This window comes from Neoarius graeffei, chromosome 22, assembly GCF_027579695.1.
Source record: "Neoarius graeffei isolate fNeoGra1 chromosome 22, fNeoGra1.pri, whole genome shotgun sequence".
Lineage (NCBI taxonomy): Eukaryota > Metazoa > Chordata > Actinopteri > Siluriformes > Ariidae > Neoarius > Neoarius graeffei.
In genome coordinates, this window is record NC_083590.1 from 50233736 (window position 1) to 50247358 (window position 13623).

At 43.6% G+C, this 13623-nt stretch overlaps 1 protein-coding gene across 2 annotated transcripts in view; it reads right to left on the minus strand.

The window, feature by feature from the left end:
• The window catches only part of setdb1a (SET domain bifurcated histone lysine methyltransferase 1a), an 89408-nt gene that overhangs the window by 21385 nt on the left and 54400 nt on the right, over positions 1-13623 (minus strand). For both annotated transcript variants that reach the window (XM_060904925.1, XM_060904924.1), the window contains exons 12-13: positions 4124-4346; positions 3553-3917 (exon numbers count right to left, since the gene is read on the minus strand). In XM_060904925.1, coding sequence (XP_060760908.1) covers positions 3553-3917; positions 4124-4346 — 588 coding nt within the window. The remainder of the gene's footprint in view (positions 1-3552; positions 3918-4123; positions 4347-13623) is intronic.

Here is a 13623-nt window from a genome sequence, read left to right on the forward strand (position 1 = left end):
CTGCAGTGTATAAAGGGTCATCAAGGTCACTGGCGTGTTATCAAGAGGACCTTTCACCAGGCCATCCTTAAAAAAAAATCCGTTTCCTGTCCACCGGGTGAGCAAAAAAATTTTCAGTAGGGAGGGAGGGATTTTTTTTTAATGGATGGGTAAGAAATCGCAATGCTGTGTTTGCTTTTTCTTTCAGTACTTTTTTATTACAAAAGCAGACACATTTAATAAAATGACAGTTTAATCAACTGAAACTTGTACAAAAACTAAGTTAGCATTTTAAATGCTGACTGCAACATTTGCAAAACTTTTACAAAAGGTACTTAAAATGTCCGACACACGGACTTTTTGTAGTTCTAAATCGACCGTTAGGCCTAGTTCGGATGAAATTACACTATTAAAATGATCACTGAATGATTTGTTTTTCTGAATCTTTACTATTTTGTTGTTCGCTAGAATACCATTTTGCGATTTCACACTTAAGCGAATGTTTGAAAACTCCGGATCGCCTTCCTTCATGGTGGCTGCCATTTTTTTGTGCCGCACGGCGCATGCGCAGAGCTGATTCGACAGGGCTTTCCACAAGCGCCGGCTGCCGGCCATACAGCCGACTACACAATTAAGTCCAGCCGGCTACTTTAATGACTATTATTTTTGTAGCCCACAGGCTCTAAATATTAATTTTCGATTTTAATAAAATTAAATGTTTATCTAACGGACTGACAATGTCAAACTGAGCTGCACTCATTTAAGTTGTGATTCGCGCTGTTTGTACCGATAATAACCACAAATTCCCTGTCAACTTCGTTGATCAAGGGAGAGTAACTCATCCGTGGTCCCTACATGCGGTGTGTGTGCGCGCGCACTCGGCGGAGGCAGTAGTGTGTCGGGGCTGTCGGAGGCGACATCGGAGGGAACAGAAGCAGAGATAACGCTTATTTTGTCTCTGGTAAACCAGTCTTCTCTCGTTCAATTACGTGCTGGCATCAAAAGACACCGTCGGTTGTAAATGAAACCCAACTGAGTCGTTGGAGTGTATTTGCATACACAAATGGAGAAATGTTCGCCGAGTGTTTAATTGTGTAGCCACCACTGCAGACCGTTGTTAATTCATAGCATGCTCAGTTGCGTGAATGTGCCATGCACCGAAAATAAGAGATTTACAAGCCAGGAACGCCTCATGATGCAATACGCAAGAAAAGAAAGATGATTTACTGCCATTTTACTTTGTATTTGAGTAAAGTGAATAAATAAATGGTCTGTGGAAAATACATTTAATCCTGGGAACTGCGTGCACAGGAGTTTATTATTAGTGATGCAGTGCTATGCATCACTATTCATCTTCCGTACAAATTTCGATTCTTAATAACCCAATAACCGTACATCGCACACAGACAAACAATACATCAAAACGTGCGGCTTGATCGGACTCGCTATGCTATTACTTTGTTCAGCATTCTACGATTTTTTTCGCGACATAGTTGCGAAAAAAATCACACAAAATTTCCCATAAATTTTCTATGGAATTAATTGAAAAAATCGCACATTTTCAATGTTTTTCAAACATCCGCTGCTCTGGCATGCTTTCACCTAGAGACGATTCAAACTTTAAAATGTACACAAACTTCTCCTGTGTGGATCTGGCATTCAACTTTTTTGCTAGGTTCTATACTTTTTGATCAGTCACAGATCAAACACCCTGAAGAAATCTGGAGAAAATCAGGCTTTATAATGGGTGTCTATTGCGTTACACACCAGTGGGGCTCAGGAATTTAGAGTGTAGGCAGCCTGAAAAAAAAAAGCTCTAACTTTCTCATTTAAACTGGTGTTTTCAGCCACAATTTTCATTCTACAAACATAATTTTCTCAAAAGTTGTCGTCACACTTGTCTTGATTCACACAATGTGTCTACCTGAGCGACAGGATTTACAGTTTTTGAATGAGAAGCCTGAAAGTAAGGAGAGGACAGGCGCGCTGCCCCACAGACTCCCATTATAAACGTGGGAGCGCTTTGACTGCAAAATCAGAAAAGTCACTTGTTTTTAACTCGCTCTATTGTCCACATTTTTTACACTAGGGACAAAAAAATTACATCAATGTGTTCATGGGAGCCTTGTAGCACTCAATGTGAAAGAATTTTGTGAGTACCTCCTTACGTTTCCGTGTAAATCAGCGTTGTTTGAGGAGAGGGAACTCTGAGAAAAAGCGCTCTTTGCTTGTCATACTGTGTCTCTTCCCTGCACCTGAGCACCGTTACCAAGGCGACGAGCTCCACTCAGGGAGCAGAGAGGGGAGGGGCTGCGCTCTCTCTCTCAAACACCCCACCCCCCACCCCCCCAGCGGCTACTTATTTGTCATGGCTGGCTAGTATGAGCCTTAGTGGAAAGCCCTGGGAATGCGTAAATGTCAAGTTCGATTTTAGATTTACGAACCCGAAAAAAATGTCGGAAAACCGGCGTTAAAAAAAAAAATTTCACCCGCACAAACGACACTCACCTGGCCGGTGGACCGGAAACAGAACATTTTTTAATAATGGCCCCAGTGATGTGGTGGGCTTCTGCTACTGATTGGTGGGATTACACTAAATTTCCACTATACTGAGTGGAAGCAGTTTACTCTTTAAAATTGTAAAATGTAAAAACAAACAAACAAACAAACAAACAAACAAACAACTACAGATCATTCCCACCTCTTCTTTTATATTAAATATTTTTTTAAATATCAGAAATACAGAATTATGGCATTTATTTATATGATATTTTTGTCATATGAGTGATTCCACGCTTATGGGTACTGAAATGGGGACATGAACTTATTTTTAAAAATTCACCTAAAACCATTTCTTTTTTTACCATCAGGTCACAAAACATGTAATCTTTAATGAATGATATGTTAAAAGATAACTTTAATTTTCTGAGATGTAATAAAAACATATTTATATGCCAAAGTCAGAACGTAACAGAAGTGTTGTGGACATATATATTCTCAATTTTAACAATGTAGAATTACTTTTTGAAACATAGGAAGGTGATGTTTTAGCAAATATAATTAATAAACATGTGTAGTAGAATAAACATACACATTCTTTCAATAAGATTAACATGGTATAGAGCTAGATTGTAATTAATTTGTAACAGACGCGAGATGGACAATCGTAACAGAAGTAATGTAACAGACATTATTTTGGAACTCATAGGCTTGACTTTGGCATATAAATATGTTTCTATTACATCTCAGAAAATTAAAGTTATCTTTTAACATATCATTCATTAAAGATTACATGTTTTGTGACCTGATGGTAAAAAAAGAAATGGCTTTAGGTGAATTTTTAAAAATAAGTTTGTGTCCCCATTTCAGTACCCATAAGCGTGGAATCACTCATATAGAAACTCCACCCTCTCCCTCAACCCCTATCTTAGAAACTTAAAAAAAAAAAAATCTTTTGGTTTAAAAATCCCTGCAGTTTTTGATGTGGACAAAAGTGAGGCAAACAATTCAGATATTCCTGCCCTTGTGGGAACCATCAAGATATAGAATATAAAATATGCCCCCCCCACACACCTGTCTCGGCAGCCATCAGTACAGTCACAGCCCACCATGAAGTCGAGGTTAGTGTTGATGAAGACACCAGGAGCAGGCACCCTGTGTGTGATGTAGGTCAGAGGGGGTGGAGAGACAGTGTTAAGTTCGTTAACACAGGGCACAGGCACCACCTCCTTTCCTCCTGAAATGTCTGGGAGGGCCAGGTAAGGACGGCTGGCCATGGAAGACGGAAGCAAGGCCCTTTTCACCAGCACAAACGGATCCAGGCAGAACATGTCCAGATAGAGGAAATCACAGCGTGACTCAAACAGGAAAGCCTGCACTTCTTCCATCTCGCACAAGCTCTGCCCACATGGAGCACGATAGAAGACGTGAAAAGACATCTGAGGAAATCAAGGATGAAATTGTTACGAAAGAATCAAGTGTCAGATTGTTTTGAAATTTAGAAATTCTTAAACGCTGTACAATAAATTTTGAAGATATCAAGATTTAAGGCAAGCCATTGCTGTCTTGTATGCTGTTACTGACTGAACGTTACCATCAAGTTGTTTTCCTTTTCCTTTATAAATATATACCACGTTATTCTCACCTTCCCATCTACACGCCTTCTTGCAGTCATGCGGCGAAAGCCATGGAGCAGTGGGATAAGCAGTGGATTCTGGCCACGGTGCTGATCCTTTTGCATCGGTCTCACATGATTCAGACAAGCTGGGCAGCAGCGATGAGGTACATACTTCAGCCGGGGCTCAACAACCGGGACGAGAGTGTTCTGTGCTCTGCCGTCTTCTTCCTCAGAAGGGGGGCGTTTAATTCTGAAAATAAACAGGCCTAACATGTCTTTTTTTCCATCCAGATTCTCTGTGTCTGCTTGGAGAACATTCTGCTGCTGTGGAACATTCCTACCTAAGAGCTGCTGCTGTAATCATAAAGATTAACTTGCTAAATAAAACACGATGGGCCGTGCTGTTACAAGAAAATAATCCACAATGTGGGGGATTGTTGCTTCAACATGAAGCAGATTATTTTCCAATAACATCACATTCCAAAGTGTCTTATTCCCCTTATACTACTGCAATTTACCAGCAATTACAAGTTATTTGTGAATGAATGATGCTTTGCACGTTTAAAGCACTTCTGTGAGACAAGTTATCATAAACATATTTCCTCATTAGCCTCTTTTTTTCCTCTCTCTTGAAGTTGAAACACGTTGAGAGAGAGAGAGAGAGAGAGAGAGAGAGAGAGAGAGAGAGAGAGAGACAGTGAGTGTGGGAGAGAGAGACAGCCAGAAAGAGAGAGAGACAGAGAGGGACAGTAAGAGAGACAGTGAGAAAGCAAGAGACACAGTGAGAGAGACAGTGAGAGATGAACAGAGACAGAGACACACACACACACACACACACACACACACACAGTGTGTGTGAGAGAGAGAGAGACACGCAGACAGAGAGTCAAGTTTATTCGTGCAGCGCTTTTAACAATAATCATTGTCGCAAAGCAGCTTTACAGAATTTGAACGACTTAAAATATTCGTTAATTTTATCCCTAATCTATCCCAATGAGCAAGCCTGTGGCAATGGTAGCAAGGAAAAACTCCCTCAGATGACATGAGGAAGAAACCTCGAGAGGAACCAGACTCAAAAGGGAACCCATCCTCATTTGGGCACCAACAGACAACATGACTATAACATTAACAGTCCTAACATAAAGTCGGCTTCATTGATGCTATAAACCCCCCACCGACGGAAACGTGAGCGCAGAACCGTTCACGACAACCGTAGTCCCAAAGTCAGCAAGTCAACTGCAGTCCCCAGCCACAAAAGCACCACTGCAAGAGTCCAGAGCGTCCTCCAGGCGCAACCCCCAACTGTTCACATGGGGCCGCCCTCCACAGGAGCGATGCGATGAGACTCCAACCAGACACAGGGCACCAGGATGGATCAGACAGGTCCGAGGAGCAGAAGAGGTCAGCATCTCGATCCCAGGACCGACATGTAACTCAGAGGGACAGATTTGTGGGGGGAGAAAAAAAAAAAACCCCACACGTTGTTAGGTATGCCCAATGTCACCTGAATAAGTACGAACAGTATACATATTGCACTCAGTACAAGCAGGGACTCCGGCAACTAACTATGACAGCATAACTAAAAGGGGAGAGCCAGAAGGTAACACAGGCATGAGGGAGCCCCAGGACATAAAGCAGCCAGTCACTACACCGTCAACAAACTCGAGTGAGCAAGCGAGTGGGGGACTGACAGCATCCATACATCCCAGTTTACCAAAACACTCTGTCTGAGGACCCTCCAGATCTACTCCTTTACCTCATAAGCACCATTAACAAAAGGCTTGACAAAACAGATATGCTTTCAGCCTAGACTTAAATGCTGAGACTGTGTCTGATTCCCGAACACTACTTGGAAGGCTGTTCCATAACTGTGGGGCTTTGTAAGGAAAGGGTCTGCCCCCGATGTAGCCTTCACTACATGAGGTACCAGCAGACAGCCTGCACCTTTTGATCCAAGTAGGCGTGGCGGATAATAGAGGAACAGAAGTTTGCTCAGGTACTGTGGTGTGAGACCATTCAGTGCTTTAAAGGTCAATAGTAGTATTTTATAAATCAATACGAAATTTGATTGGGAGCCAATGCAGTGTGGATAAGACAGGGGTGATGTGGTCATATTTTCTAGTTGTAGCAAGGACTCTTGCTGCTGCATTTTGAACTAACTGGAGCTTATTTATGCACTTATTGGAACATTCAGTGGGTAAGGCATTACAATAATCGAACCTGGAGGTAACAAAAGCATGAACTAGTTTTTCCGCGTCATGTCGTAACATTAAATTTCTTATCTTAGCAATATTTCTGAGATGAAAGAAAGCTATCCGGGTAATGTTATCAATGTGAGTTTCGAATGAAAGACTGGGGTCAATAATCACTCCGAGGTCTTTTACTGCTGCACGTGAAGAAACAGAATCCAGAGTTACTGTGTAATCAGAAAACTTACTTCTAGCTGCATGTGGTCCGAGTACAAGTACTTCAGTCTTGTCAGAGTTAAGCAGAAGGAAATTAATAAGCATCCAGTGTCTAATGTCCTTTACACATTCCTCAATTCTATTAAGCTGGTGTCTCTCATCAGGTTTTGCAGAAACATACAACTGTGTGTCATCAGCATAACAGTGGAAACTAATACAATGTTTACGAATATCATCACCCAGAGGTAACATGTATAAAGAAAAAAGCAGTGGACCCAAGACAGAACCTTGTGGAACACCAAACTTTACCTCAGTATGTCTAGAAATATCACCATTTACATCAACATACTGATAGCAATCAGTTAAATAAGACCTGAGCCAGGAGAGGGCCATTCCCTTAACTCCCACAACATTTTCTAGTCTATCCAGAAGAATGGAATGATCAATGGTATCAAATGCTGCACTAAGGTCAAGCAACACAAGCAGTGAGACACAGCCCTGATCAGACACCAACAGTAGGTCGTTTACTACTTTAACCAGAGCTGTCTCTGGGCTATGATGAGGTCTAATTCCTGACTGATACATTCGGGCATCAACGCTGAGATGCTAAAAGCTGCGGGCGAGGAGGGTATTGAGTTGACTAAGCAACTGGCTGAAGTGGTTTTCAGTAACGGAACTGTGCCCAGTGAGTGGGAGAAGAGCTTCATCCTAAACCTCTATAAGGGGAAAGGTGAGGCCTTAGACCGGGGCAACTATAGGGGCCTCAAGCTCACGGACCATGTCATGAAGCTACTGGAACCCGTGTTGGACTCAGCTATCCGTAAGATGGTGAACATTGACGATATTCAGTTCGCCTTCATGCCTGGCAGAGGCACCACCGATGCCATCTTCATCGTGCGTCAGCTACAAGAGAAGTTAATTGCTGCAAATAAACCTCTTTATTTCGCCTTCATTGATCTGGAGAAGGCCTTTAACCGAGTTCCAAGAAGGGTACTGTGGTGGGCACTGAGAAGTCTTGGTGTAGAGGAGTGGGCTGTGAAGGTGATCCAGGCCATGTATACAAATGCCAGGAGCCGTGTGCGGGTCAATGGACAATACAGCAAAGAGTTTGGTGTTGGAGTAGGGGTGCATCAGGGATCAGTCCTCAGTCCCCTGCTGTTCATCCTTGTCTTAGAAGCTCTGTACCGTGAATTCCGCACCGGGGTGCCCTAGGAGCTCCTTTATGCCGATGACCTGGTAATCATCGTAGACTCCCTGGAAGAATGTATCGCAAGACTGAAGGTTTGGAAGTCGGGTATGGAATGCAAAGGCCTACGGGTTAACATGAAAAAGACAAAGATCTTGATATCTGGCCAGGGTCTGAACAAATTGGAGGACACCGGCTCTTTCCCGTGTGCTGTATGCCGTTCTGGCGTTGGTGTTAACTCGATCCAGTGCACCGAGTGTGGGTTCTGGGTCCACAAGAAATGCTGCGGCATAAGAGGTGGCTTGCTGGCCGTGCAGAATTACATCTGTCCGAGGTGTCGAGGAGAAGCCAGACCACTTGACGGTCGCCCGATGACACAAGTCACAGTGGACGAGGCGGTGCTGGACGTGGAAGCCAGCTTCTGCTACCTCGGGGACATGCTCTGTACTGGTGGTGGGTGTCAGCTCGCTGCCATTACCAGATGCTGCGTTGCCTGGGGAAAGTTTAAAAAGCTCCTGCCAGGGCTCTACAGTGTGCACGTTTCACTCACATTTGCAAGCGAATTTTTCGGCATGTGAACGACGAAAAAAAAAAACACGCGCATTCGTGCGAGGGCTTCTTGCGGCCGACAATTTAGGAAAGCACTGAGCACAGACGTGACGAGTTTAACATTCTAAAATGTATCAAACGTTTTGTGAAAAAGTTACTTTTTTTTTTGCCGTTCTGCCACATCTTTCTGTGATTGCCCCTCTTTCCCACGGTTGTATGCTGAGGGTGTGGCATTAGGTGGGAAAAGTGCTTTTTAGGGATTCATCAGATCATTCAACTGAGAGATAACAGAGCTGGTTTGGACCGAGCTGAGAAATATATTCGCTATGCAGAGAATAACGGCGTTTTTTAAAAGCAATGATGGTGGAAACAAGAATAAAAGAACGGACGAGGAAGAAAGTGTAGTGAAGAAAGCTAGAACGACGGGAGAAGGTGCGGGAAAATTATATAATGAGATGGAAAGCACACACCCCAGTGCAAACATTTAGATGGGAACATACAACACAGCAGAAAAACAAATAATATACAGTATATACAAATGGTGCATGTCACAACACAGCAGAAAAACAAAGAATATATATACAACTGGGCGTGTTGAGTTGCAGATGTTAACTGCACATTAGTTATAGAAACTCAGTTCAGCTACAAAACTCAGGATATTGCACTGTATTTGGTATTGCATTGTATTGGGTACAGATGTAAAAGTGTAGAAATATAAAATATACAAAAGCTATAAAAACTAAAAAGTTGCTCTGTGAGGTTGCACTGTAATAAGTATTGCACTGTATCAGGCAAGTGTGAGAATATTGTCCTTTTAGGTCCTTGTTGGTGCATTGTTGCACCTGCCAGAAGTGGCATCAGTCAGTGCATGTAATTAGCCTTTTTCACATTACGTCACTTGCAGAAGAACCTCACATCCGTTTTCAGCCTTTTGAATGGAAGAAGAGGCGGCATGCTAATCTGCTGGCTAACAAGTAGCAACCATAGAAAGTCAGTAAACTTCCTTTCCAAAACAAGGCAGATAGGTGACTGGAATGGTCGCTAACAATACGTAATGATAAACAACAAGGCGCAATATTATTATCAATCTTATCTGTGAATGACACAGTTTTGTTAACATATGTTGCCGCCGTATACCTCTTCTTCCATTCAAAAGGCTGAAAACGGATACGAGTTCCCCTGCAAGTGACAATGTGAAAAAGGCTAATTGTTCAAGGTGGTTATGGCCTGTGGGAAAAAACTGTTTTTGAGTCTGTTGGTCCTTGCTTTGATGCACCTGTAACGCCTGCCTGAGGGCAACAAGTCAAAGAACTCAGAGCCAGGGTGGGAGCTGTCCTTGATGATGTTGTTAGCTCTGCTGAGCTCAGCTCTCTGTTCAGCTACTGTTTGTTCATTCATTCAGTTGTTCGTTATTCATTTGTTTGTTCATTCATTCATTCGTTCACTCATTCATTCTCAACTGAATTTTGCGTTTTATGTGTTGGCGTGTCTAAGGTTTGCGCTGCAATAAACCTTTAAAATGAAAACCTACTTGTGCCCCCATTTTTTCCCCTGTGCTCCTAAAATTTTTAACTTAGGAGCATGTGTGCTCCTGAAAAAAAAAAGTTAGTGTAGAGCCCTGGCTCCTGCCCATCCTAACCTCCAGGCACTTACCCTTTAAAACCCGTGGCAAGGTGTTTAACTCCTGCATGCGATCAGCCATGCTCCATGGGAGTGAAACTTGGGCCCCTACCGCCTTGGATCTCCAGCGATTGCGCTGCAACGACAGATCCATGATTACATGGATCTGCGGCGTAAACCCCATGATGAGACACCTTCAGCAACCCTGCATGCTAGACTTGGTGTGGAGGACATCACCTCAGTGCTGCAGTCGCGCCGAGTCCGGTGGTACAGTCACGTTGAACGAGCCAGTGGCTGCATCAACACCATCACCAAGTTGCAGTTGCCAGGCAACAGAGGTCGTGGTAGACTGAGAAAATCTTGGATGGAGTATGTCAAGAAGGGCATCAAAGTGTGCGGCCTCACCAGTGTGGATCTGCTGGACAGAGCTGCCTGGAAACGCGGTGTGAAGACTAGCCGACTGCTGCCTACCCCTGTGTCAGGGACCCCCGCAGCAGTATAATCAAATACTACTACTACTATTCCTATGTACGTTCCACTTTTTGAGTGGTCTGTTTTAAAGTGCAAGTGTCATTGTTATACCAGGGTGCTAATTTTTTGTCTCTGACCATTTTCCTTTTAAGAGGAGCTACATTATCTAAAGTATAGCGGAACGTTGACTCTAAGCATTCAGTTGCCTGATCAAGTTCTGCGGGGGCTGACAGTGATCCAATCAAAGTTGATAACTCTGGGAGATCATTTATAAAGCTCTGTGCAGTAGTTGATGTGAATGTACGTTTAATACAGTATCGTGGTGAGGTGCACAGATTATTACTCAGACATATTTTGAATGAGATGAGATAATGATCTGAGATAACTTCAGACTGTGGAAGTATGACTATATTTTCTACGTTTAACCCGAATGTTAGTATTAGATTGAGAGTGTGACCACCATTATGGGTCGGTCCTATGACATTCTGATTAATTTCTACTGAATCTAAAATAGACACAAACGCTGTTTTCAAAGGGTCTTCTGGGTTATCGAAGTGAATATTAAAATCTCCAACAACTAAAGCTTTGTCTAAGGAAATAACCAGGTCTGAGATAAAATCTGCAAATTCAGAAAGAAACTCAGAATATGGCCCCGGGGGCCTGTAAATAATAAGTAACGGAATTAACTGGGTAGACTTATTTTTCGAGGCTACATACATTATATTAGTATGAAGAACTTCAAATGTATTAAATTTATAACCAGGTTTTTGTGTTACACCTAGATAATCATTTTTAATAACCGTGACGCCTCCTCCTCTACCGGTTAGACGAGGCTGGTGTATATAACTGTACCCAGGAGGACTCGCTTCATTTAATGCTATCTATTCATTTGGCTTAATCCATGTTACAGTTAAACAAAGTACATTAAACTCCTGATCAGTAATAAGTTAATTAACCATTAGTGCTTTAGATGCAAGAGATCTAATATTTAATAGCCCCACTTTTAGATCAAAGGTGCTGGCAGCAACTGTACAGTCAGTATGATCTAATTTTATATTGATTAGGTTACTGGAACAAACTCTCTGAATATTTCGACCTTTTTGTTGAGCTCGGGGAACAGACACAGTCTCGATGTAGTGGACCCTGAGTGGCGACTCTGTGCAGCTAGCAGACAGTTGGTTTAGCCTGTTGGTCTGCTCCCTGGCCTTGGCTCTGGATTGTCAGAAATTAACTAGGCCTGTTCTGAGACTATGAACTATGCTGCAAGAAATGAGAGCAGCACCTTCCCGAGTGGGATGGATACCGTCCCGCCCTAACAGGCCAGCAGTGCCCTCAAAATTAGTCCAATTATCTATAAAGCCCACACTGTTTTCAGAGCACCACTTGGACAACCAGCAGTTCAGCGACCATAACCTGCTGTAAGCTACATCGCCACGCCGCATTGGGATGGGGCCAGAGCATACTACAGCATCGGGCATCGCCTTCGCTAATTTAAACACCTCTACAAAGTTACTCTTAGTAATTTCAGACTGACGGGATATATCATTAGCTCCTGCATGGATAACTGTCTTTGAGAACCTGTGCTTGCCTAGGACCCTAATGGCCCTTTTCCACTACCCTTTTTCAGCTCACTTCAGCCCGACACGGCTCGCGTTTCGACTACCAAAGAACAGCACGACTCGGCTCGCTTCAGCCCTGCTTAGCCCCTAAAACTCGCACCGTTTTGGAGTAGGGCTGAAGCGAGCCAAAGTGAGCCGAGTGAGGCTGGGGGCGTGAGCAGACACTCCCCTGTACACTGGTTGGTGAGGAGGAGTGTCCTCACATGCCCACACATGCCCCGCGAGCACACTGGGATCTGTAAACACCGCAAACCCGGAAGAAGAAGAATTACGAATTACGAGAATTTCTGAAGCCTTATGCGCCTCGCCTCATCTATACGCTCTTGCCAGTATCTGTTGGCGTTGTCGGTGACAACAAGCCACAGCACCAAGACCAGCAACACTAACGACTCCATGTCCTCCATGTTTATTGTTTACTATCTGGGTCGTGAGACTACCGCTTAAAAGATCACTGATGTCACTGTTTGCGCCGCCTAACGACATCACGTGACGTCCACCCACTTTCGCTAACTCCACCCAATGTGTCCACCCACTTCCAGCCAGCACGGTTCAGCGCGGTTGTAGTCGAAATGCAACTCCAACAGCCCCGCTCAGCCCGACTCAGCACGGCACGGCTCAGCCCAACTCAGCCGCGTTTGTAGTGGAAAAGTGGCATAAGATTACCTGCTATGTCTGGCGCCCTGGCTCCTGGTATACACCTGACTAAAGCTGCTGGTGCCCCTAAAGGCTGAGCTAATTTCACATGCCGTATGATCGAGTCCCCTATAACCAGAGCTCTTTCAGGTTTCAGAGAGAGGGAGAGAGAGAGGGAGAAAAAGGAAAAACTCAAAGCTAGAAGGGCATGCAACACACACACACAGGGCATGATCTTGAACCCTGAACTTGAATGAGGCGAAATCCATGACCTAGCGATGGCCCCTTTTGGGCTGTGTTTCTTTGGATTGTTAACTGCATTTCTTTGAATGTTAACTTTGACTGTTACAAAGCACTGTGTAATGGTGGAGTTTGTCTTCGAAAGGTAATTATTTATTTATTTTAAGTTGGGCACCAGGCAGTGAAAGACTGCCACAAGTCAAAAAAACATCCCCATTATCAAAACCCTCTTAAAGCATTAAAACACAACATAGCACAGGACACAGGATAAATTTTGTTTTAGGCTACGTTCACACTGCAGGCTGAAGTGACTCAAATCCGATCTTTTCGCCCATATGTGACCTGTATCCGATCTTTTATTGACAATATGAACGACACAGATCCGATTTTTTCAAATCCGACCCAGGCCGTTTGGATATGTGGTCCTAATTCCGATCCCTATCCGCTCTTTTCATATGCGACTTCAGTCTGAACCGCCAGGTCGCATTCATCCGACTTACACGTCATCAACAAGCCACAAACGTCACTATTCTGCGCTGAAGTAGGCGGCGGGTCTCTCAAAAAAAGTTACAACAACATGGCGCAGATAGAGGGTGGGACGGGTGGGATTCGTCCCACCCAGATTTAAATTCACTTCGTTCGGTCCCCCCCACTTTGCATAAGGCAAACCTCACGGAAAAATCAAAAGACTAATTACCATTCGGTTTATTGAGGTGCACGGCAGTGTATACATAGTTGCAACAACTCACATAAAACAAAACAAAGACTGATATTCGGTTGGTTGAGCTGCGCAGACTGCACAGG